Raw genomic sequence first — 22,617 nt, 5'->3', positions numbered from 1 at the left:
CAGCCGGAAAGGAAAAGCTTACATTGGGGAAATGACGAAGCAGATTCCTCACCATAAGAGCACATTTAAAATAATTCAGAGAAATTCCAGAGGAGAACTCAAGGTTTCGAAAAACTGACACGCTTCTCTGCAGTGTGAAAAGCAAAAGGGGGGGGGGGCACTCAGAAACTTTTAGTCTGAGTCAAAGTGGAAAACAGATAAAAGAAAAATGCAGAGAAAAGAAGAAAAAAGAGAGAAGAAAGAGGGAAGGGGTGATCCGATTTCCACTCGGGCAAACTTGGTCGTTGTGTAAAAGCATTTCTGAGGTTTAGGGGAAAGGGGGGGGGGCGTATTCCCAAAGGTGTTCTCAATTCTTCAACTCTGAGTTCTCCACTTAAATGCTTCCAGCTGCCCAACAACACGCTCATTCACTGATTAAGCAACGGATAAACAAAAAAAAAAGGAGGGGGGGGGGGGATTGTGCAATATTCAAAAAGTTTACTGAAGACTGAAAAAAGTTCATCGCCTGCTTTCCATTTTCCAAAATGGCTCCAGTGAGGTCAAAGACGTTTTCTATCTCCTCCCATTCTCCTTTTCTCTCTCTCTCCTCCTCCTCCTCCTCCTCCATGCATCATCCCCCTATCCCTCCCCTTTGTCTGTTCCCCAGAGGTGGAAAAACAGTCTGGATTCATTAACTGCAGCTCTGTCTGTCTGAAACTAGGCTATAAAAAACAACACAGCATTATTGAAAAAACAGAACCGGCTGCCTTCTTCATTTTTCCCCCCAGCTTTCTCTAAACAACTTGTTGTCCGCATGTTTTCTTATTCATCCCTGTTGGTCCAAGGAAAACAACAGGCGAGTGAGTGGATGTCTACATTATGTATTTAAAATGTAGCAATGGTAGTCAGAGTTTGTGAGAGAACAAGTGAGTGGCATACATTTTTACAGAGACGTGCTTGTACTTTGCCTCAAACACTGGGTATCCATAGTGTAGTGAGATCACTCGTATTACGTTTAAAGCACGATATTTTTAATCGTATCGTTTTTTTTAACTGTGATTGAAGCATTAACCCTAACTGCCCAAGCACCCCAACCCCCACTACACCTCGCCAAACTCCCGCAGTCCAAAACACTCCCTAAAGCATCTGGAGAAGGCGTCACAGCAGAAAAACACAGATGGGGGGGGGGGGGGGGGAGAGCATGACAAAAAAAAACAACGCAATTTTAGTGTGTGGTTTTGTTCAGATCCAGAAGAAATACAAAGCTAGACAGGAAAAAGTGGATAACTTGAAGCACTGAAATGTATTTCCTAGCTCAGAGGGGGAATGGTTTAAAGCTGAATAAAGTGTTGAATTGAGAGAAGATTTGAAAATGTGCTGACCGGCCTTGCCTTTTAACAGCACATGACCTCTTAAGGAGATTTCAGGCCAGTGTCTGTGCTAAGGAGACCGCTGTGGCTCGCTGAGCAGGTACTGGAGCTCTTTCAGTACAAGCAGAGAGAGAGGCGGCTTAGTGACAGCTCTGGAATCAGCCCTCCTGTGCATAGCTTGACATATAATACTTAATGTTGAGCTGTTTCACTTACACAGGGAGCCTTCTCAGCCCCCCTATGTTAGAATAACTGATTAAACTTAATGTCACCTTGACAAGCATATGCATGCAAAAGGTGCTTCATATAAATAATGTCCAAAGCATAGTCATGCAATTTACAATGAATTGCCAAGTTGTGAGGAAATGTTAATTAGATGCACCAGAGTCCCTGAAAGTAATCAACAAACAACAACAAATGTTTAAAATGCGCTGTGTGTGCTCTGCAAATGGTATTGTTTATGCAGTCTGGCTGTTCTTACATTTTTACCGTCACATGGGCCTAACATCACTCCTTTTTTTTTTTCACGACTGACAATGACTTTGTGCGACTTGTATAATTAGAAATGGCAAGTTAGAGACGGGGACAAATATAGAATGAGACTACGTGTATGTGTCATGTAATTTGGCAGAAGAAAGTGAGACTGAAAAAACAGCCAAAGGGAATGTAATGAAAGTAAGGGAGAGGGAGGGAGGGAGGGAGGGAGAGAGAGAGAGAGAGAGAGAGAGAGAGAGAGAGAGAGAGAGAGAGAGAGAGAGAGAGCGCAACGGGGGGCAGGGACACATCTGGACAACTCATCGTGGCATACTGGGGTCATGAGTCACTCCAACCACAAGCACATCATTTGATGCATGTTTACCCCTGCCATTAGTTGCTTTGGGCTTCCTCTATGTTGACTGTGGGTATAAACTTGCTCCTCCTATTCTGTCACACTCATGCCAGCGGCCGGTCAAAGAGACCCACTCTGCTGCCTCGACAGTCACTCCAGATTATTGACTGGGACAGACGACAAAATCCTGCACTTTTGTGTTTTGTATTTTTTTTCTGCTGACACGGGGTATGCTGTTTTTTTTAGACATAAGACCTAAGACCTTTAGACATAATAGCTACAGTCATCATTAACATGAAGATTCATACCTGGGTACGCCTGAGATTTGGTTGCTTTTCCTCTGCATATATTTGTATCTTCCATTTAGATTAGAATTTGTAATATTGTCAATTTGACACAAGACGATCCCTTCAGTTGTTTGTTTACATCATCAGTTCTGCTCTAATCGTTCATTATTAATGATTAGCATCCCGCCAATGCTCTTTAAGGCAGCCCCGTTTTGTCTGTCTGTGTGCACATTCTGTCACTGAGTTTTGTGTTCAAGAACGCTTTGCTGCAGTGTGTGTGGGAGTTTGCATGTGTGGGGGACAGCCGTGGAGAACCCAGCTAAAGCTGCTGGAATTTCCTGCAGATTTTTCTGCTTCTTAAATAGTCGAGTCCAATGTGAGCCAAGGTTTGGGTAAAGCTGCACCATTATAGCACAGCAACAAACCCTTGTTTTTCAATTACTCTGATCATTATTACTTTTAATAAACTCTGTATAATGACAGAATACTGCCTATTAAATTTTAAAACAGTCGGTTATGGAGCCTGATTGATTACGGTCTGTTCTGTATGATATGCTAATAACAAAAGTTCCATTAGCAAGGCTCAGAATAAACAGAGAGGTACTGCAGGCTCGATCTTCATGTTAATTCTGTGAGGGACACGGCCGCCTCATGCATAATTCTTATAGTTTGGATCTTGTCTGGTGTCATCTGATGTGAAACAAACATATTTCCACATGACAGCTCAACCACATTGTGCGTGCGTATGGAGGACAGAGCAGCTCGACTGTCATCATTCGGTGGTTTCATTTTCTCTGATGGTCAGCACTGAGAAAGTCATTTCTGCGATGTTAAAGCAATCGCTGTCCTTGTGGAAAAGAGATTTGAACGGAGACAAGCCACTGCACACTATGCTCATAATTCTTGTATGCAAGTAAAAAAAAAACGAAGAGCAAGAGAGAAGCGTAATAAATCTAAGGTGTTACTCCATGTCATTTGAATATGTCTGCAGTAAACCCTCTGGAAATTTGGCTTTAAATAATAAAATGATAGTTAACCACTCACATCTTAGAACACAGTGTCTTTCTAACTATTAAGAAACCTTAGTTAATAAAGAGGTCATTGAACTCTTTAGATCATTATAAAGACTGTGCAGGTGTGGCAGACATCCTCTCCCTAGCTCCCTGTTAGCATGAGCTGCTAACTTCGCACTTTGATATTTTATTAGAAAGTAAGCGAAGATGGTTTCATGTTCATATGAATACTTTAAATGTAGTGCTACATTTTTGCTCCAAATTGGTCAACAGAAATTAATCCTTGAAACTGACAGCAGTCAAAAAACCACGCAGACAATACAAGCATCCCGCAAACATATAATGGCAATTTACAAAGTGTTATGATTGGTTTTATTTTTGATTGCATAATTATTTGTCATGTATATCTAAGTTTGACAATGAATCAAAACTTTGATTGCAACTTATTTGTAATTCTTCGTAGATGGTCACAAATGACATAGCTGTAAGTACTGACAGTTCCATTGGCTTTTGTACTATTTAGCAGCAGAAGCACAAAATAAAAATAATAACCATGGACAGAAATGCATAAACTATAAATTCCTTTAACTAATGTTTGCAGATAAGTATGATAATGCTGACCATGTCAAACCACACGCAACCAACTTCCGAGAAGACACTGTAGGACAATCATGACGCAATTGTTTGTATAAATGTGTTGTTTCTGTTGCTGCTTTGCCTCTGAATCACCAAGACGACAAGCTGCCCAAAACTCAGGCCAAAACACGGCCAGAAGCTCGGGGCCTTGAATGATGAAAGGATAAAGGAAGGGCAGAGAAGCTGGCAGGTTGTCTACACTCAGTACACGCATGTATACTCATCTGTGTACATTCACGCCCCTTAAGATCGCCAGAGGCCAACTTTTAGTTTCAATTCTCCAGGAAAAAAGAACAAAATGTTTTCTGCAAAGAAACTGAAGTCATGGAAAAGCACAGCTGCCTTTAATGTGCAGCCACAACAATATGTCTGACTCACAGGCACAAGAGAAGAGACGTTGAGGACACGTCTATTCCACAGGTATTTATGCTCCATTCAGTCTGGCTACATTTTCCTGGAAATTTTTTTTTTATTTTTTTAAATCTGACAAACATTAGCATCCAGAGGTAGGATTATCGAAAGGCCTGTTCCCGGGGACGGGCTCTATAACACCCTTTTCTGATGGGTAAGAAAGAATATCAAAGAACAAAAACCCAGCTGAATCACAATTATCTAAAAGTCTAACTCCTTGGTTATATTTTAGAAAGACGGAGACACATTACAGATAGCAACAGGGACAAAGAAAACATCTGATTCCACCTAGTTTTACTGTTTTTAACAAACAGAAATAAAACATGCTTTCATGCTTATTCAATACATTCAAGGTCCATCTGCTGCAGGAGCCAAGGCTAACTGGACATCTGATGTGTAACTTTCTCCAGCTTGAAACGTATTACAGTTTACTTTATGCATTTCATCCATGCTTCATTTTTTGTCAGACCTGCAAGAATAATGGAAGTATGGAACATGTTTTTTTTTTTTTGAGAGCATGATGATACAGAGCTCTTCTTCTTCCTCTTCCTTATATATGAAATATAAATGTTCCTGCGTCTTCCACAAAAAGCAAAAACATGACTTGTGATGTGGCGATCAGTAATGTTTTTCATTTTAAATACAGAAGGTCTGTGTTTTTGAACTGTGTGGAACACTGACAATAGCAATCCCATACAGCCAGGACAAGAATATGTGGCATTATTACATCATGAGATGACATGTCACTATCTGCTCCTGGTACATGTGGCCACCAGAACTAAAATAACCACACACAAATAAACACACGCTCACATGCAATCACTCAAATACACATTACTTGACTTGCTGCCGTTTCAGTCACCTTTTCTGCTGTTGTATGAATATATGAAGAACTACTTTATTAATATGTCCTAGGTTTACTTACGGTGCAGACTGAGCGATATGTTGATGACTCTCTCCTCTGTAAAGCCCTTCAGATTGGGGATCTTGGCACATTTGAGGTGCGTGGATGAGGGGGAGTCACCCACATGGATCCAGCACACAGTCTCCTCTGCGTAGAGGAAGTCCATGGCAGTGGTCTGTTTGGTGCTGGTGGACAGCAGACTGTGGACCGTGGTGCCGCTCAGGGAGGTGGCCTGGATGTTCTGGGAGTTAGCGATCAACAGGACAGGCAGCCGGTCTACTGGCACTGAAAATAACATCGACATGACTTCAAGCTTGACTGAAGGAACATCTACAGAAAATCCCCACAGGCTCTGTCAAGACTGTTTTGTATTCAGTCCTGCTGCTGTCTGCTGGTACAGTACTCACCATTCTTGGCCTTGCAGGAGCGATTGTCTGGCTGGGACAGGTAGCCCTCCACACAGGAGCAGGTGTAGGATCCTTCAGTGTTGGTACAGGACTGACTGCAGGTTCCATACACACTGCACTCATCGAAATCTGAATCAAGTAACAAGTGATGTTTTTACTGCTCAGGTAGAGCGAATAAAAAAAGTCTACTTCTGGAAATGGACTGAAAACATGACAAATGACTAAAAATGAAAACACAATGATGCCACACTGTTAAAAATAAGTTACATTCTGGCATGTTTGACATTATTTCAAATATATATGCCAAATGAATCATTTTATTTTAATTTAAAGGTTGCTAAGCTTTTAAGGTTTCTAATTGCGGGGGATGCTCCAATCTCCCAGGCGCCCTGAACAACCCACTGCATGCTCTCTACTTGATTCAGTTTGGAAAAAACCTGGGTAAACACTGCTGCAGCTTTGGGCTCAGATACTTCAGCAGCCAGAGAGGAGTTACCTGACAGGTTACAGAGGCTTACAGGATAGAGTTTGTTATTGATGAATTTTACATATATAAAGTGATTAACAAAAATGCAAAGACACATTATTATGATATAATATTTTATAAATATTTGCAGCACATGCCTAACCACAGGTTTCATGGAGCGTGGCTATTGCATAAAGGAACTCACCTTTGCATGTCTTTCCATCCTGACTGATCTCATAGCCGCTCTTACAGTAACAAGCAGGTCCTGCTGGCGTCACCGCACAGCTTTCCTGACAACCCACGAGAGAGCAGTTGGAGATAAACTCTGAAAAGACAAAGAAAAGGAAGGGGGAGGAGGGAGAAGACAGGAGTGAGTTTTCAGGTAGCACATTGTGATTTCTGGCAGATGAGAGGTGTGCCTGTCGGTAAAAGGAGCAGGTGCTGCTCAAGCTAGCACAGTAAACGCTTTACGGGGAATATTTACAGCTCAGCGTGGTGATGAAGTGCATAAATATTTGATGTAGGTGGCTAAATTGTTGACCTACACTCTCTGAGGCCTCTTTCTTGCCAATGAGGCACACACAAATAACAAGCAGACAGCTTGAAGACACATCAGCTCATCATCAATCAGCATTAGATGAGATCCACACTGAGTCATGATGAATGTTGTTTAAATTCACGTCAGCACTTTAGACAAAACAAAACAATATTCTACGAGGCAGAGCCACAGATGAGAGAAAAGAGTTCAGCATCAGAGCTCATTAACCAGACACAAGGACTTTGTGAGTTAAATATATTAGTGATTTTAATAGTTAACCCTTCGAGGTCACAGTCTTATGTCACATTGTTTTGACATCTCTGCCTGAAAACACAACACATTCTTAAATCTATATGACACCTACATTACTGGCTGGTCCTGAGTGACATGGGGGGAAATCTAACCGCTAGTCCATCGGCGCCCAGTCTAAGCAATGGGTGACTCATATTGGTTAAATCAATAAACTATTAAGGCCTTTTTAAGAGAGTGGATTTTTCCCTCAAAGTTTAACCCACATTAAACTTTAAATGGAAGAGACTATTCTGACAATGGAAATCTTTCTGTACCTCAACCACAATCAATTCCTCTCCTCTAACCCTGACATCTCCAAAACAGCACACACATCAAATGAGGAAAAGGCACAAGCACACAATGCTACTATTGTCACACCTTCCAGTCAGCTAACCGTCTCATGATTGAATCTCAGCAGAGTTTTCAACAGTGCAGTGCGCATCCTGTGAGATACAGTGAGTCATAGTCAAACAAACACAGTCGTGTCAACCCAGGCTGAGATCTATCAGTCACAAGTGATTCACTTTGCCCAGAAACAGGGGAGGAAAATTCACACTAACGCAACACCTCCGGAGAGAGAGAGAGAGAGAGAAACGGGACCAACAATCTCACCACACTTTGAGGATGAAGGAAACAAACACCCACAGTTTGGTGTTATACTTGACTGTACTATACCTACTGTACTCCTGCGGTACAGAAAATACATTCCCTTAAATCGATTGTGAAGTTATACTGCAGCCTGAAAAGTTTCAAACTGTTTTAACAGCTGAACAAGGAAAACATAAATTGCAAGGCTCAGCAGATTTTCATTGTTTTGTGCAATTTTAGCTTTTGTTATCCCAGACTTTTGGTTTCCTAATTTGCTCTACTTTTTTTTTTTGCATATAACCAGCGCCCTGATTGTAGCTGAATCTGTGTCCATCAGGTAGGTAAGGTTATTTAATCAGGGACTTAAAAGCACTAAAAACACTGTTAGGCACACAGAGCAGATGAATGACCATTAACCAGTATGTTTTATTTTTTTTTTAATATAATTTGTATCTTAAGTTCTCATTTGTGCCTAAAGTCATAGTTGTTATATCTTTTTTTCTTTTTTTTATATATTTGATCTTTTAATGTCTTATCTTTTAATATTCTGAGTGTTGTGTTTTTAACTCTGTAAAGCAATTTGAGTTTCTCTATGGATGAATGTTGCTCTATAAAAATAAACTTGCATGCCTTGCATTGTATTGATACTAATCCATGTACACTTCATTGAATAATGTAGAAAGTTAAAAAAGACTCTGCACACTAGAGTCTTGGCGAGACAACCACAGGTCAAATTACAGACATGCCCGGAATTTTCCAAAAACAAGTCTGAGCACCCAACAACTGAGATGTGTTTACAGAACCAACATGGGCAACTATGTAAACAACCTGAAGTGACACATACCACACTAAATATTTGATCATTGAACCAAACTAAACTACATGAAATGACGCCTTAGAAAACAAACAAAAATCAACAAGAGGAATGTGACTGACACATATATACATTTACACACACACATAATAATGTATACACATTTCAACATACTCTTACATTTACCTTCAACCCAAGTTTAAACCATGAAAAACAGCTGCTGTTCATTAGAAAGCTTGTGCAACCCTCAAGTGGAAGAGAGGGAGATTCTGTCCGCTTGAGGGTCTCACACACACACACACACACACACACACACACACACACACACACACACACACACACACACACACACACACACACACACACACACACACACACACACACACACACACACACACACACACACACACACACACACACACACACACACACACACACACACACACACACACACACACCCTGAAAGTTCATGAAATTTTGATGTCCTCTTCCATGCCTCGCTCCATGTTTCTTTAATAAATATTTCATCCCCACTCAAGGTGTAGTGGTGAAAAATATCAGATATGGAAGAGACGATTGCACAAACCACGCCAATTTCATTATCAGAGCCTCCAGATAGAATAATAAGTATTATTTTTTGTTTTACTATCAAAAACAATATAATTTGTAAGACTTTGATGGAGCAGAAGGTGAGATATGAAGTGTGGGGATGAGTATTATCAAAATAGTCATTTATACAAATCAAGGTTATGAAACAGATAAAACAAACATCAGGGTACACATTCTTAGTGCTGCAGTAGTGATGCTAGTTTCTTGTTGTTCTGTTGTTGTTGTGGTTTGTGTGTGTGCGAGTGTATGTGTTGGGGGGCTTTTATGCCTTTATTAGGACTTTATAGGACAGGATATATGGGGAGTGAGAGTGGGGTTTGACATGCACCAAACAGCATCAGAACCTGGAGTCGTGTGAATGGACTACATCGTCTGTGTATGGAGCCACCGCTGTACCAACTGAGCTAAACTGGCGCCCTTCTGCTAGCTAGTTTAAAGCCTATTTGGCTTTAACAATTTAAAAGACAAAGCAGCTTGGTGGACATATTTGAATTATCTACCATTGACTGTGTTCCTCTGCTAACCTTTACACAGATATGACTTCATGTAGAAAAGTTTTACTTCCCTTTAGACCTTCACTCTTTCCTGTAATTGCTCATCCCAGACACACTGTATACGTACTGTTTTGCACAATCCAGATCTATTTCCTCTCATTATGTTCAACAAGATCAGCACATTTTTATAAAGGGCATTATATTCATCGGCCTCATCTTAAACGTCTTTGTGGTTTGAAAATGACCACTTCTCTTATTTAATGCTTTAACAGAATTATGTAATGACAGCTTGCTTCACATATATCCACATAGGATGTCACATAGTACAGACTCATCATTAGGTCGAGTCTAAAGAGAGAGTGGAGAATGCATGTGGCTTGATAAAAACCACACACACACACACACACACACACACACACACACACACACACACACACACACACACACACACACACACACACACACACACACACACACACACACACACACACACACACACACACACACACACACACACACACACACACACACACACACACACACACACACACAACGAAGCACAATCCAGTGTTGTTTCCATAGATCTGATAGACCAGTCTGTTGCTGTCACTTCACTGATACTTCACAGAAGATTTCAGAGGTGAGAACTGTACGATAAGCAAGCGATAAATATAACAGAAAACCAGCCAGACACTCTCACTTTCTCCCATTTCTTTCACACAGACATGATCCACACTAACACAAGAGCTGTATCGCTAACCTGCACATCTGCTAAAAACAGATATGTGTATTTGTAGTTGTGTATTGTGTGACAGTGATACCTCTGCAGTGTGGTCCCTCATCCCAGCCATCGGTGCAGTCTGGAGCCCCGTTGCACAGTTTGCTCATGTGGATGCAGAGTTCAGTTCCTCCACACTGGTACTCGTTGGTAGGGCAGCGGGAGATGGTGCTGTGTGGACCTGAATGAGACAAACACCAAAACGGATTACTGAAAAGGTCAGGACAGAATAAGTAGTGCTGTTGCATTTAAAAATGTGAACTTTTTTAAAACATGTGTGTAGCCTTTTATAGGAATAATCTTACAAATAATAAGTAGTCTATATCCTGATAGATTAGCCTCTAAAGTAGAGCCAGATCAATTAATCTGCTATCAGAGATAATATCAGCCGGATATCATGGGAATCGGCTGATTTTATCTCTGATATGTGCTGATACAACTAGGTTTATTCAGTTAAGTTTATTATTTCTTTTTTTTATATAGGCTAGTTTCTTAATTATAGTTGTTAGTTTCTTAATAAAAATTAGTGTTTCAGTGCACTATTGTTATTCTGGCCAATAAAGGTTTTTGTTCATCTGTAAAAAAAATAATAAAGAAGGTCTTCTTTACATATCTTGCTTGATTACAGCATTTGAGGGATCAACACAATTCGTGTGTGTGTCTATCTATCTATCTATCTATCTATCTATCTATCTATCTATCTACCAATAAAGTCAAAGATAGATCTAAGAGAGATATCAGAGATTCGTTGAAATCAGATATTATGACTTAAAAAAATACATGTTACCTTCAATCCTTAAAAAATGCTTCAATCCTTGATATCTTTTTCATTAATTGATAAGTTTACCACTTATCCAAGTTGTTTACATATCACATATTGTCATCTTCTTTTTTATCTTCATCTTTTTATATATATATATATATATATATATATATATATATATATACTGTATATAAATGTTGAACTTTCTGTTGTCCAGCAGCAAACTGGTTGGATTTTGGGGATATCTGTGAGCAACTCTTCACTAGATTTACTAGACTTGTTCTTTCTGCATGAGCTTGCAATAAGAGCTACTCAGTCAGCAGGCAGAAACACAAGCAAAATGTCATGTCAAAAAAGAATACCAAAACTCAATAAACCCCCGAAAATGTTCACCCAGATCCAGCTGTGCCTCCTCTGTCACACACAGTTTGCACGAAGCTTTGTATAGTACCCACATGCAGAACCATGAAGCTATGATTCCCTCTGATTGATCTCACCCTGGGATCCTTGTCAAGTGCCTACTCTCTTTGTCTCTTTCATCCATTTGGTTTTGACTACAATCTGTTCGGTAAAGCAGAAAAGCTTTAATATCAGTCTTTTATAAAATGCTACCCTTTCATTCTGCCGATGGATGACAGACTTTCTGACAGACACCGGGCCTCTCTGTGTGGCTGAAAACATATTTGTCAGAGGGAACAGACACAGAAATCTTTCTCCACCATCTCCCCCCCAGTGAGCGCACATCGAGCTATCATCACTGTGACGGGTCTCCTCACAAACCTTCATACACACAGACACACAACAACCTGTGGTGTGTGGGCTACGAAAACAAAACAGAGAAGATGTCGACTGACTGAGAACACTCATGTTCACCCTCGCTGGACATCGATAGGCCAGCTCGATCCCTTCATGTAACCCGCTATTCCCCTTAAATATTATCACAAAAATATAAGAAATGTCACTTTGTAGCAATCCATCATGCTCAGGGTCTTACAGCCACTTCTGATGAACAGAAGGGAACAAAAGGGAACAATCGATATTAGTCCTGTTCTAAGCACAAGATCAGGTCTGTAACCATCATCATCTGTCAGCACACCCCTCATCAGATCAGGAAATACACAACAGAAAGAGCAAAAAACAACATGCATCAAATATCTTCTCCAATCTGATCTGAAAACTCCCTTTCATTGACTCTCTCTGCAAGAACACCACAAAGGCAAATTCATTTTCATGTTATCAGAAGAAACCCTAAATTGATTTCTTCAAGAACTGTACCTTTCTCATCCAGCATGAATTTGAATTCATCTTTTGTTTCCTGCCAAATAAGCAGGCAGAACCAACAAGGCACAAATTCAAAAGAACCAATGTGGCAGCAAAAGATGGCCACTAGAGAAAACTAGCTGGTACTACAAACACCCTATTATCCAAGCAGAGCCAAATGACTACCTTCACTGCATCTGCAGCGTACACACAGCCATGCCAGAGGAACAACACCAACACTCCTGCCAGTGGAGTGGGACACATTTGGTATTGTAGTAAAGTTCTGAGAAAGGACTTTGGGATCCCTGGAGAAGAAAAATATTTATCTTGGATGAATCCGCGTTTGGCCAAAACTTTTCCCTCCATGACACTAAATCTATGCAGCTATACACAAAAGCAAAGGCTTTTCTCCTTAGTGAACTTATTGCTGAACTTCCATCCACATAAACACCAATGACTCAGCACAATTCTTGAGTCCAACTAGCCAATGTGTTGCCCACAACTCTGTGCTATACATCTAAACTGCTGCGCTACTTTCCCAAGTTTCTCTTGTTCAGTTGGTTGATGACCAACAGACCAATCAGAGACAGTGTTTGAATTTTGCTTCAATAACAACAAATATATCCCAATTAAGAACTCCTTATCTATAACTTACTGCTTATGTTTTTAAATTATGTTTTCATTAGGGCTATTTAAAAAGAATAGAATGATATTTGAAATATGGTAGACAAAAATGCTTTGACTTTTTGTGAAACACTCTCACTCTCTCATGAGTGAGATGAGAAGATTGATTTCACTGGCTATGATTAGCTTAGCTTAGCTTAACATTAAGTCTGAAAACAGAGGGAGTAGCTCTGTTCAATAATGGTCTTTTTTTGGGTTATGCTTACTATCATTATGTTAAAAAAGATAACTTAATAAGGCAATTTAATGTTGAGCGTTTAACAAATGTTTCCTGTTTTAGGGAGGGTTTCTTGGCAAACAGTTTCTGAGCTAACTGATAAGTACGGAAATTTGGATTTATCTCTCAGCAAGAAAGCAACAAACAAGCGTTTCAAATTTTGTATGTATTCCTTTACATTCTAAATAAATATTTAAGTAAGATGCATGGACGTCTTGCTTTCTTCTTTTTCATTTAAGGCATGAACTTTATTTGAAACCAATCACTCCTCTACAGAGTTCATTTCGCTCGGCCCATGTGGAAAGTCTGTCCCTCCTCCTCCTCCTCTTCACTCTCTCACATTTTTTTTTTAATCTCCTCCCACCATTTTTTTTCCTCCAACATCTGTTGACCCATTTATAGTTTAAGTGTACAAGAGGAGGAGGGTGATATGTAGGAGAAAAACACGGAAAGAAATAGATCGAGAAAAAGAGAAGTGAGAGTGGAACACCTAAACCACAGGAAGTGGATGGTGCCCCACAAGGCCTCATTCTTGTGCGAGCTGGCAGCAGTCGGCAGGGCTGCAGTGGAAAAGGCATTGCTAATTTGAATTAAACAGGGTCTTTTATTTAACATTCCTTTAGTGTGAGTGAGCCAGGTTAGCTGGCCCAAACTTTGGGAAGTTTCTATTTGCTCTATTTCTTTTAGATCTACACAGGCTGGCCTGTACAGCGTCAACTATTCTGTTTGGCATCCAGAGAGAAAGGGAAAAAAAGTCCTGGTGTCTCCATCATCAACCCGTACCTTGTGACAGAGCTAGTGGCTAAAAAAACTGAGGCTGAAGATTTGACTATTCTTTTCCGACGGAGAATTTGTTCCAAGTCTTGATTTCTCTGCTACGGACGTCACATAGACGTAACCAGATACCACAAGAGATTTCATTTCTTCCATAGGTCTAAATGACTCAACAAAATCACCTGAGGACATGCAAACAACTCCAACCTTCATGCAGTGCGATCACATGAACGTAGAATCCACATTTCTATAGGCAACAAAGTAAGCATTAGAACCAAACAAAGACTTTCTTCACTGAGCATATGTCAAAAGTTGATTGCAGCATGCCGGATTCCAGACACCTTGCACGAGTCTTTAAGCTGCTGCACATAGATCACATGCACTTTTTCAGTCCGAGGGTGTGAGGGCAGAGGGGGTGGCAAAGCGAGGGAGAGGTGGGGGCTGACAAGAGAACTGCAGCCATTGTTTGGATCACACAAATCCGCTGTGGCCCCCTACAAAGCAGGCTGAGCTGCAGTACCGTAAGCAGCGTCACGTGCCAAGCCTGATCTGAACTGTGGCACGGCCAGCGGCAGGAGGGAGTGCTGGGGAAACTGTGAGGGTCAGGGGCCGGTGACGGAAGAGGGAGCTGACCCTTTCTTGTTATGTGCTGTTTGAGGATTAATACTCCAAGATATATTTTGCTAAGTCCATGCTAGGACCTTTCATAGAGGGTTTTTTACTTTCACAAGAAACGTTTTTGCAGAGTTACTCATCTTGGAAAGCATATCATGATCCGTGTCTCCTTTCCAGTAGTGAAAGGAGTCCAGATCTGGGTCTGGTTTTCCTGAGCCGAGAGCTTGTTAGGCTGTGGGGATTTTCCATTTACTTGTTCAAGTTTCCCCCTCCGCATACCGGTCAACCCAATGCTTATTCACCCAACAACAAACGCACAAACAAATAACAAGATGCTGCCAGTGATGGAGCGAAACATAAAAGGGACTTTATGGGGCCCAGAATGAGGCCAACTGTAATGAGCAACAAGGCCTGCTCGCTGCCTTCAGTTTATTTGTAACATGTGAAAAAATGTTAGAAGTACACATAAACATCCAGAGTATTAACTCACATTCTACCAACAAGTACTTGATGATTAAAAATAATCCTGCTACTTTTCCCAGACATCAACCATCCAGATTGAGTTGAATAATTTAAAATGTTGATCCACAAATATACCTCATGAATAAATAGTGCTGCACCAGTTTGCTGCCAGCACCTCTTAATGACAATCTAATACAGGGTTTTTCTGACCATCAGTGACGGCATACTCATAAACCAGCTGGCCCTTCTCAACCCACATGACACACTCTTGGACGAAGCAACTGAATCCTGACCAAGCAGCCCCGAGGTACCCCCATTCGCCCCCACTTCTACCCCCTCCTTCTCCGCTGCCCTGCCAAAGAAACAAACTTCACACAACTAGGACACAGCACAACAACGAAAAAGAAACATTAACACACAACAACAGCCGAGCTTCATTGAGGCTAAGAGAGGACACGGTGGGAGGCAGGAGAGTTTGTGTTTGAAATTTTACACAGTCATAACAAAATCACATGAAGCAGTCGAACAGCAAGCAGCAGAATAAGAAGTGGACAATGACTGCGCTTCTCTGCTGTTTATTTGTGACCTATCCTCGAAATACTTCCTCAAACAACACATTAACCTGCAACTCCAACTCCTCCTCTGGATGCCTCGTAAATACTATGGGTTTTATTTAGGGCGGCACAACAAAATGCAATTTCATGGTTGTTGTGTTAGGAGAAAAATGCAATAAATACATCCCAAAATACTGCGTTAAGTGTAATGAATAAAAAAAATGATATCCAACAATTGACTTTTCAGATACATTTGCCAAGCAATCACTCCATACAGGTCACAAAAAGATAGATAGCCTGCCAGATCCCTAAAAGTGAAGCCAAAGTAAGTCAGTTTCCCCCTAGAGGCTGCCTTTAGTATTGACCATAAAGCCTGCCTCCTCCATGTTAACAGATGGGTCATGGGTCTTACTGAAAATCAAAAATACTCTGCAAACAAACGTATCTTGTGCATTCTGCGTCAACCTCAGGGTTCTTTGTGTTTTATCGGTAAGTTCAATGTGTGTTTTGGGTAAAAGAAAGTAACATCAACACCTCAGCTCAACCAGCCAACCTCTACTGCAACTATTGGGGTCCAAATGATGTAACCAGCAACAAGATGTCAGTGTCAATATTTTAAAAAGATTTTTCCCTTCCTTTTGTACAATGATGCGGATTGGAGACACAATGTCCATTTTTATACACAGTCATTGATTCACACCATTTTAGCATAAGCTAGCATTCCGCTACACTCTGTGCCACCGGGATTTAACCTCGGAGAAAAACGGTGTCCTCTGCGCCAACCCTTGGTGGATGTTGGGTTTCATGCTCCCTACTCATCTCTTTCCTTCACAGTTATCAACGCCACATTTCCATGTCTTCCTGGGGGGCTTTGGGGTGGCTGGCAGGGTGACAAGCAAAGCAGGAAGGCTAAATCCAGCTCTAGCAAGCACAACAAACTAAGCGTTCTCCAAACACAGTAGCACCACTGCTCCCCAGGGCAGAGAAACCACAAAGCAAACAGTTCTATCAGCAGAGTAAATTGCAAGATTCATGCAGGACAACACCGCCAGATACTCTGAACAAATAAACAGATTGAGCATATATCAGGATTGCTTATGAAACGAGAAAAGTAAAGGAATATGCACACAAAGGAAATCAAAAAGTTGTGTTATTCACTTCGCGCACATATTTCCTTAAGAAAAAAAAATAGAGTCATTGCTGACTGAATAAGGCTCTTTTATACCGACCCTGTTCAGATATGGAGGAGACTCACTATTTTATTCGTTCGCCTCTTATTTCCTCACAATAAACTGAGGATTAGCTTAAAACTATTAGTATTGTATAAGTGTTTTTTTTTTTTCTTGAAAGGGGACTATACAGCTGCCCCAGAATGGCTAAAAATATGACAGAGTCTGTTTTGGCTTATAGAGTTTTCACCCAGAGAGCAAGAGATTCACTTTAATTGTCACAAATTAAACACCAAGCCATCTCTCCTGACAGTCATCCTCGTTTGTTACAGAGTTGTTTGTCCTTTGAATTCGTTTTTTAATTATCACATAGATTAAAAAAGGCAGCTATGCTAATAACAGGAAAGGCCCAAGGGGGTCAGAGAGGAGAATGAGAGTAATCGTCTTTGTGAGTGCCAAGAAACCCGAGGAGACCTGAGTTAGACAACCGCTGCAGCAGACAAGCTGTGTATTCAATAATGCAGCCTCTCAAAGAGGATGTAGTCATTCATTACAGCTACTCGCCAGACACAAGTTAGTTTGCCATACGGAGAGAAAGATTAGGCACGCGCTACAGCCAGGTGTTTTGGTACTGCTTCCGTTAGCCAAATGATCATATCGATATTGTTGATGTCTCTCATTCTTCTGTTTCATAAACCTCCCTTTTTTTATCTTCTCTTAGTCTCAGTCTTAGTCTCCCCGTCCTCCCTCTTGGGTGCCTCCAGTCGGCCCCACCCCCTACTGGGGAGACAGCCCTGCTGTGATTACATAATGCTCTTTTTAAAATTTAAACCCCTGACACGCTTTTCTTGGCTGAACACTCTCGTCTGCTTCAAGGGGCCAGCTTTGCCCTCTTCTGCCCCAGCCTCAACTCCTCGGCTAAAAATGTCCCACCGGTGGCCAGCGGATCACATCCGCCTCACCACACCCATAAATAGACCCTGTATACACATATTAAGTTTATATGTTGTCCGTCTGTCGTTCATACATCTTAACTGTAACAGCAGCCCAAATTCCGTCTGAAAAAAAACTCATTTTGAGAGCCTTGTGAATCTTTTGCATACTTGAGTTTGAATATAACTTTATTCTTAATGTAAAAACTTAAGCTACAATATGTACGATTTTGGTTTGGTGTGCCTTGGCACCCAACAAAGGTCTCTGCCTGCAACTGCACTGCGGTAAAGACACAAGTGCATCTGTTGACAAGCAGAGGATGGGAAGGCTGGCAGACATTGTGAAAAGCCTAACAACCATGTAGACTGACAAAATACAGTAATATTACCAGACTTTGCCCAAATATGACTCTTATAGCGTCTTCAGTCTGTTGTTTGGAGTATGTGGCTGTGTATTTAACTGTTACCATGACGTCTATGGGCCTTGGCTACATGGCTAACATTAAAGAGGATAATTCATTTCTGTTCCAAACTTAAAAATCTAACTTGAAAATAGAGAAAGGGAAGACAATTTTGGTGTGAGATGCATGTATTTATTGTATTTGTATGCAAACCTTAGACATAACTTGGGTTAGATGACTGTCTGCGCCGGTACAGCTGCTAAATCAAGACAACAATGACACAGATAATGAAACAGCCTAACGCATAAAAATCTGTGATAAATAAATCTGCAGGGATGTACACACCACTTCTTGCTCGGCCACTCTCTCTTTTTCTCTTCTAAGCCTCATCCATCACCGTCCTTTTCCTCTTAGCCTCAGAACATTGTATCAAACTGCACTGGCTAATGGGGTACACACAGGTTTAAACTCTTATTTAAAGAAAGATAAATACTGCCTCTACTGTTTGTAGAGCCGAAAAAAGAGAGGAGATGGTAGAGATCGGATTGGCGCTCATGCTCTCACACCTGCAGCATGTTCTTGCAGGAACAAGGTGCTGCAGGGTGACAGACTCTTTCATGTTGAGCTGAGCTTGTTTTCTCTGACATATTGATAGCTATCTGGACTGGGTGGAGGCTGCCTTTAGGAGACAGTAACAGGACCAAACAGGTCACTTCCTCTTCTACATCTGAACAGCATAACCACTGACTGTGGGTCAACTGTCCGCTAAATGACACCACTGATCAAAACAAACACCAAACAATAAAGCCCCATGTCTCATTACAACTTCTGTGGGTCTGACTTCTGAGCAAGTAGATCAAAGAAAAAACATATTTCATTTCCACTTATTAGTCTTTGATTTCTATCGATAGGAGTCAGTGAGACTCGCATTACATCATGAAAGATGAGCTTCTCCACTCTGAAAGTGGCTGTTACAAAAGTGCTTCATCTCCTAAAAGCTAATTGCAGCCTAGGTGAGAACTGTCTTTAAACTGCCCCTTAAACAGGCCAGACGCAGGGGACGTCATTGCAACGTTACACACTTCCTGTACGTATTTATTATTTCACAACCCCAATAAAGTCTGCAGCCTGAGGAGATGGAGCTCAGGAGCCTCTGCCCTACCTGCAGGCTATGGAGCAGACTCTTTATCTCCCCATGTAACTCCACTGCACTGTTTTCAATTATTCATTCATTAGGGATGCAGATCAAAGTACTATATAAAAAGGTCATTTGCCCAGACAACCATTTTGTTTTTGTTTTACTCTTTCAGCATCCCTCTATGCCAGTCTGACCCAGCACCCAGGGGTACAAAGAACTGCATTGTGGGGGTGACACAGCAAGGCAAAGCAGCTGCACTGGACAGTGGCTGACTTCCCTGGCAATAGCCAAAGCGCTGACAAAGGCCACTGTGAAGCCCTGTCCACATGAGTGAATAAATAAACCTCTCTCATGCATGGTTCAATCAGCAGCATCTGCAAAAGTGACCTCCCAGAGAGCACTTTTATTAAACAATCAAAGTCAAAATGTTAATCAATATATTGGTGTTGGAACATGTTCATACAACTCTCTTGTATGAGAAAGTTGCATTTCAATGAATTTTCAATCTCACTGTGAGTCCAGCTCAGAAAAGTGGATCTGAAATTGTTTATATTTACCGGTATTTAAAAGTATATTTACAGTACATATGAGCAAGGTAAATGCAAATCAAACATATTTCACGAGGTTGAGATTTATTCAGTATCTCGGTAATTCAGCCCCAAACACCCGTTCTGCACCACACATCGCGTTTCTAAGCTTTTACTCAAAGTCGCATCTGATTTGATTTGATTGATAATTGACAGTACAGAGCATCGGTACACATGTGGAGGGAGGGCAATACACTTGAGACAAGGCTCTGAATGACATAGTGGATGCTGTGGTGGCACAGTTTTCCTCCAAGTGCATGTCAGCGAACAAGATGCACAAGAAAACAAATTTCATAATGCTGGAAACATACTTTTCAGTTCTCAACAAATAACACATTTGGACCCAAATTAACAAGTTAGTCAACTTCTCATTCCTCTTCGATTGTCCTGTCTCTAACTCTCAGCCCAGAGTCTTTTGGCTTCAACTGAAGAAGCCAATCTTTAAGGTCACAAATATGTACATTTATTTGATTTGATTTAAGTGTGACTGAAAGTAATAAAAACGTCATTAGTTTTGGACTATCTAAACCATTTATTCTGTGCATTAGAGTATGGAAGAGTGTATGACTGATTCATAAAGTTCCCAGAGTCATTGTCCAGGAAACGCCTGACCAACTTATATAATTAGTCTCTCAGTTTAGTTGCGGTGGGGCGTCATCAAGAGGTGCGGCCCAAAATGTCTCTGGACACTACAATCAATCACAGCAACATAATATGCTGCATAGCCGTATCTGCTGGACAATTGCTAGCATCAACCACAAATTCATCATAAGGCATAAACATGAATCAGTAACCAACACATACACACCCACTCTAAAATGCCCATTTTACAGCAAACATAAACATGTTTATAGCCTGGTTCAAAACACAGAATTTGGTCTGAGCAGATCATTTCTGGACACACTGATCAGGGGGGTGGGATTTTCTTTTAATCCGTTTTGATATGAAGGATAGGAGTTATTCATAAGTAGAAGCGTGTCTGTTTGCCCCGAGGCAAAACATTTTGAGATGTCATTTCCAATATGGCGACTTCCATCAAAGGGGCTTCAAAAATCCACTAGTCGTCACTGAGGCTACGTCCATGTTTTATCCAGTGTGAATAGACCTGTGTTTGCCACAAGCCTGAAAAACAATGTCAACAATCTTTACCTCAAATCAACAACAGCATTTAGAGAAAGTGAAGGACAATAAGGACTAGCATCTCCATTGTCTCCCTAAATTGTTTTTTTGGGGATTTCCAACCACAAACTGTGAAACGCCCAAAAGAGCAATGAGTCTTTTAGTGTTTAGGAATAACCTTGAGTGAGTACCAATAGATAAATCTTTGAGTTACTGTTGTTTCTGTCCCAGATAGAGACAGGGAAGGAGGCTGGCTCACAGATGACTGGGTAAAGAGCAGGTTGTGAAAAACAGCAGGTTTCTCCATTGCCTTGGGCGAGTCTCAAATGACTTCCAGACCTCCTCTCTGACAGTCTGTCGGCGTCTAGACTGCAGCTCCAGCACTCTGCCCTGCCCTCCAAGTCGCTCGCTAACTCTCTCCCAAACCGACCTCACACTCACACAGACACAGACACACACACACACACACACACACACACACACACACACACACACACACACACACACACACACACACACACACACACACACACACACACACACACACACACACACACACACACACACACACACACACACACACACACACACACACACACACACACACACACACACACACACACACACACACACAGTGCCCCCCATCCACCCGAAGCCCTCTGTCCTCTTAAAAAACTACAGGCGTTTTGAGAGCCAACCAAAAAGACACTGTTGCTTTCATTCCCTCCCCAGGGTTTCTGCTCTGAAGTATCTCAACTCAATGAAGACTTTAAAACGACAGATGGACGTCTTTTTATAGAAATGCTTTCTGCTTGGTTTTTTTTTCTCTGAAAGCTTTAGCCACTTTGATTTCAAAATCACAGAAAGAAATCACATGAATCTAACAAGATAAACTTTGCACATTTCCTTAATGAGCATGAAATGACTGTGTAAATGCAGAATGACCTCTATCACTCGCTGATAAAACATCCCATTGTTTTCTTCAGCCTTGCTGTGGTTAGCCAAACAAATCTAATAGGTTTCAGTCTGTTAGCTCAAGACTGTTTTCAAGTCAATACAATCTAAAACATTTACACAATGCCAAAAACATCTTGTGCTCGGACTGGCTGAAGATGTTACATGATTTTTGTGACGGCAAAAATCAAAGGTTTGGCACATATGGCACATAGATTTGTAGAACTAGTCTCTCTTGACCTGCTGTGAAAATGTACTTCTTTTTTTTAATGGGAGGGAACAGGAGAAGTCACAGACCGTATGTAGTGGTTTGTATTATCTCTGTAGACTCCAATGTTAACCCTGTATGGTTACATTTCAACCAGGCTTCACTCGGTTTTTTTTTTTTTCAAACACTTACAAACATCAGGCTCCTCATCAGAGCCGTCTGGACAGTCCTTCTCTCGATCACAGCGCCAGCCCTTCGAGATGCACGTCACCCCATCTTTACACACAAACTGCTTGGGGCTGCAGGTCTTCGGGGCTGAAAAGAGACAAAGAAAAAGGTGATTTAATTAAAAGATTCTGAGATGAA

At 41.1% G+C, this 22,617-nt stretch overlaps 1 protein-coding gene across 2 annotated transcripts in view; it reads right to left on the bottom strand.

The window, feature by feature from the left end:
- LOC109992516 (low-density lipoprotein receptor-related protein 1) overlaps positions 1–22,617 on the bottom strand; it is an 88,902-nt gene that overhangs the window by 52,335 nt on the left and 13,950 nt on the right. For both annotated transcript variants that reach the window (XM_020645158.3, XM_065954921.1), the window contains exons 2-6: positions 22,444–22,566; positions 10,458–10,595; positions 6,508–6,627; positions 5,837–5,965; positions 5,451–5,714 (exon numbers count right to left, since the gene is read on the bottom strand). In XM_020645158.3, the coding sequence (XP_020500814.1) occupies positions 5,451–5,714; positions 5,837–5,965; positions 6,508–6,627; positions 10,458–10,595; positions 22,444–22,566 (774 nt within the window). The remainder of the gene's footprint in view (positions 1–5,450; positions 5,715–5,836; positions 5,966–6,507; positions 6,628–10,457; positions 10,596–22,443; positions 22,567–22,617) is intronic.

Source organism: Labrus bergylta, chromosome 5 (genome assembly GCF_963930695.1).
Source record: "Labrus bergylta chromosome 5, fLabBer1.1, whole genome shotgun sequence".
NCBI lineage: Eukaryota > Metazoa > Chordata > Actinopteri > Labriformes > Labridae > Labrus > Labrus bergylta.
This window is presented reverse-complemented; position numbering and strand designations above follow the sequence as displayed.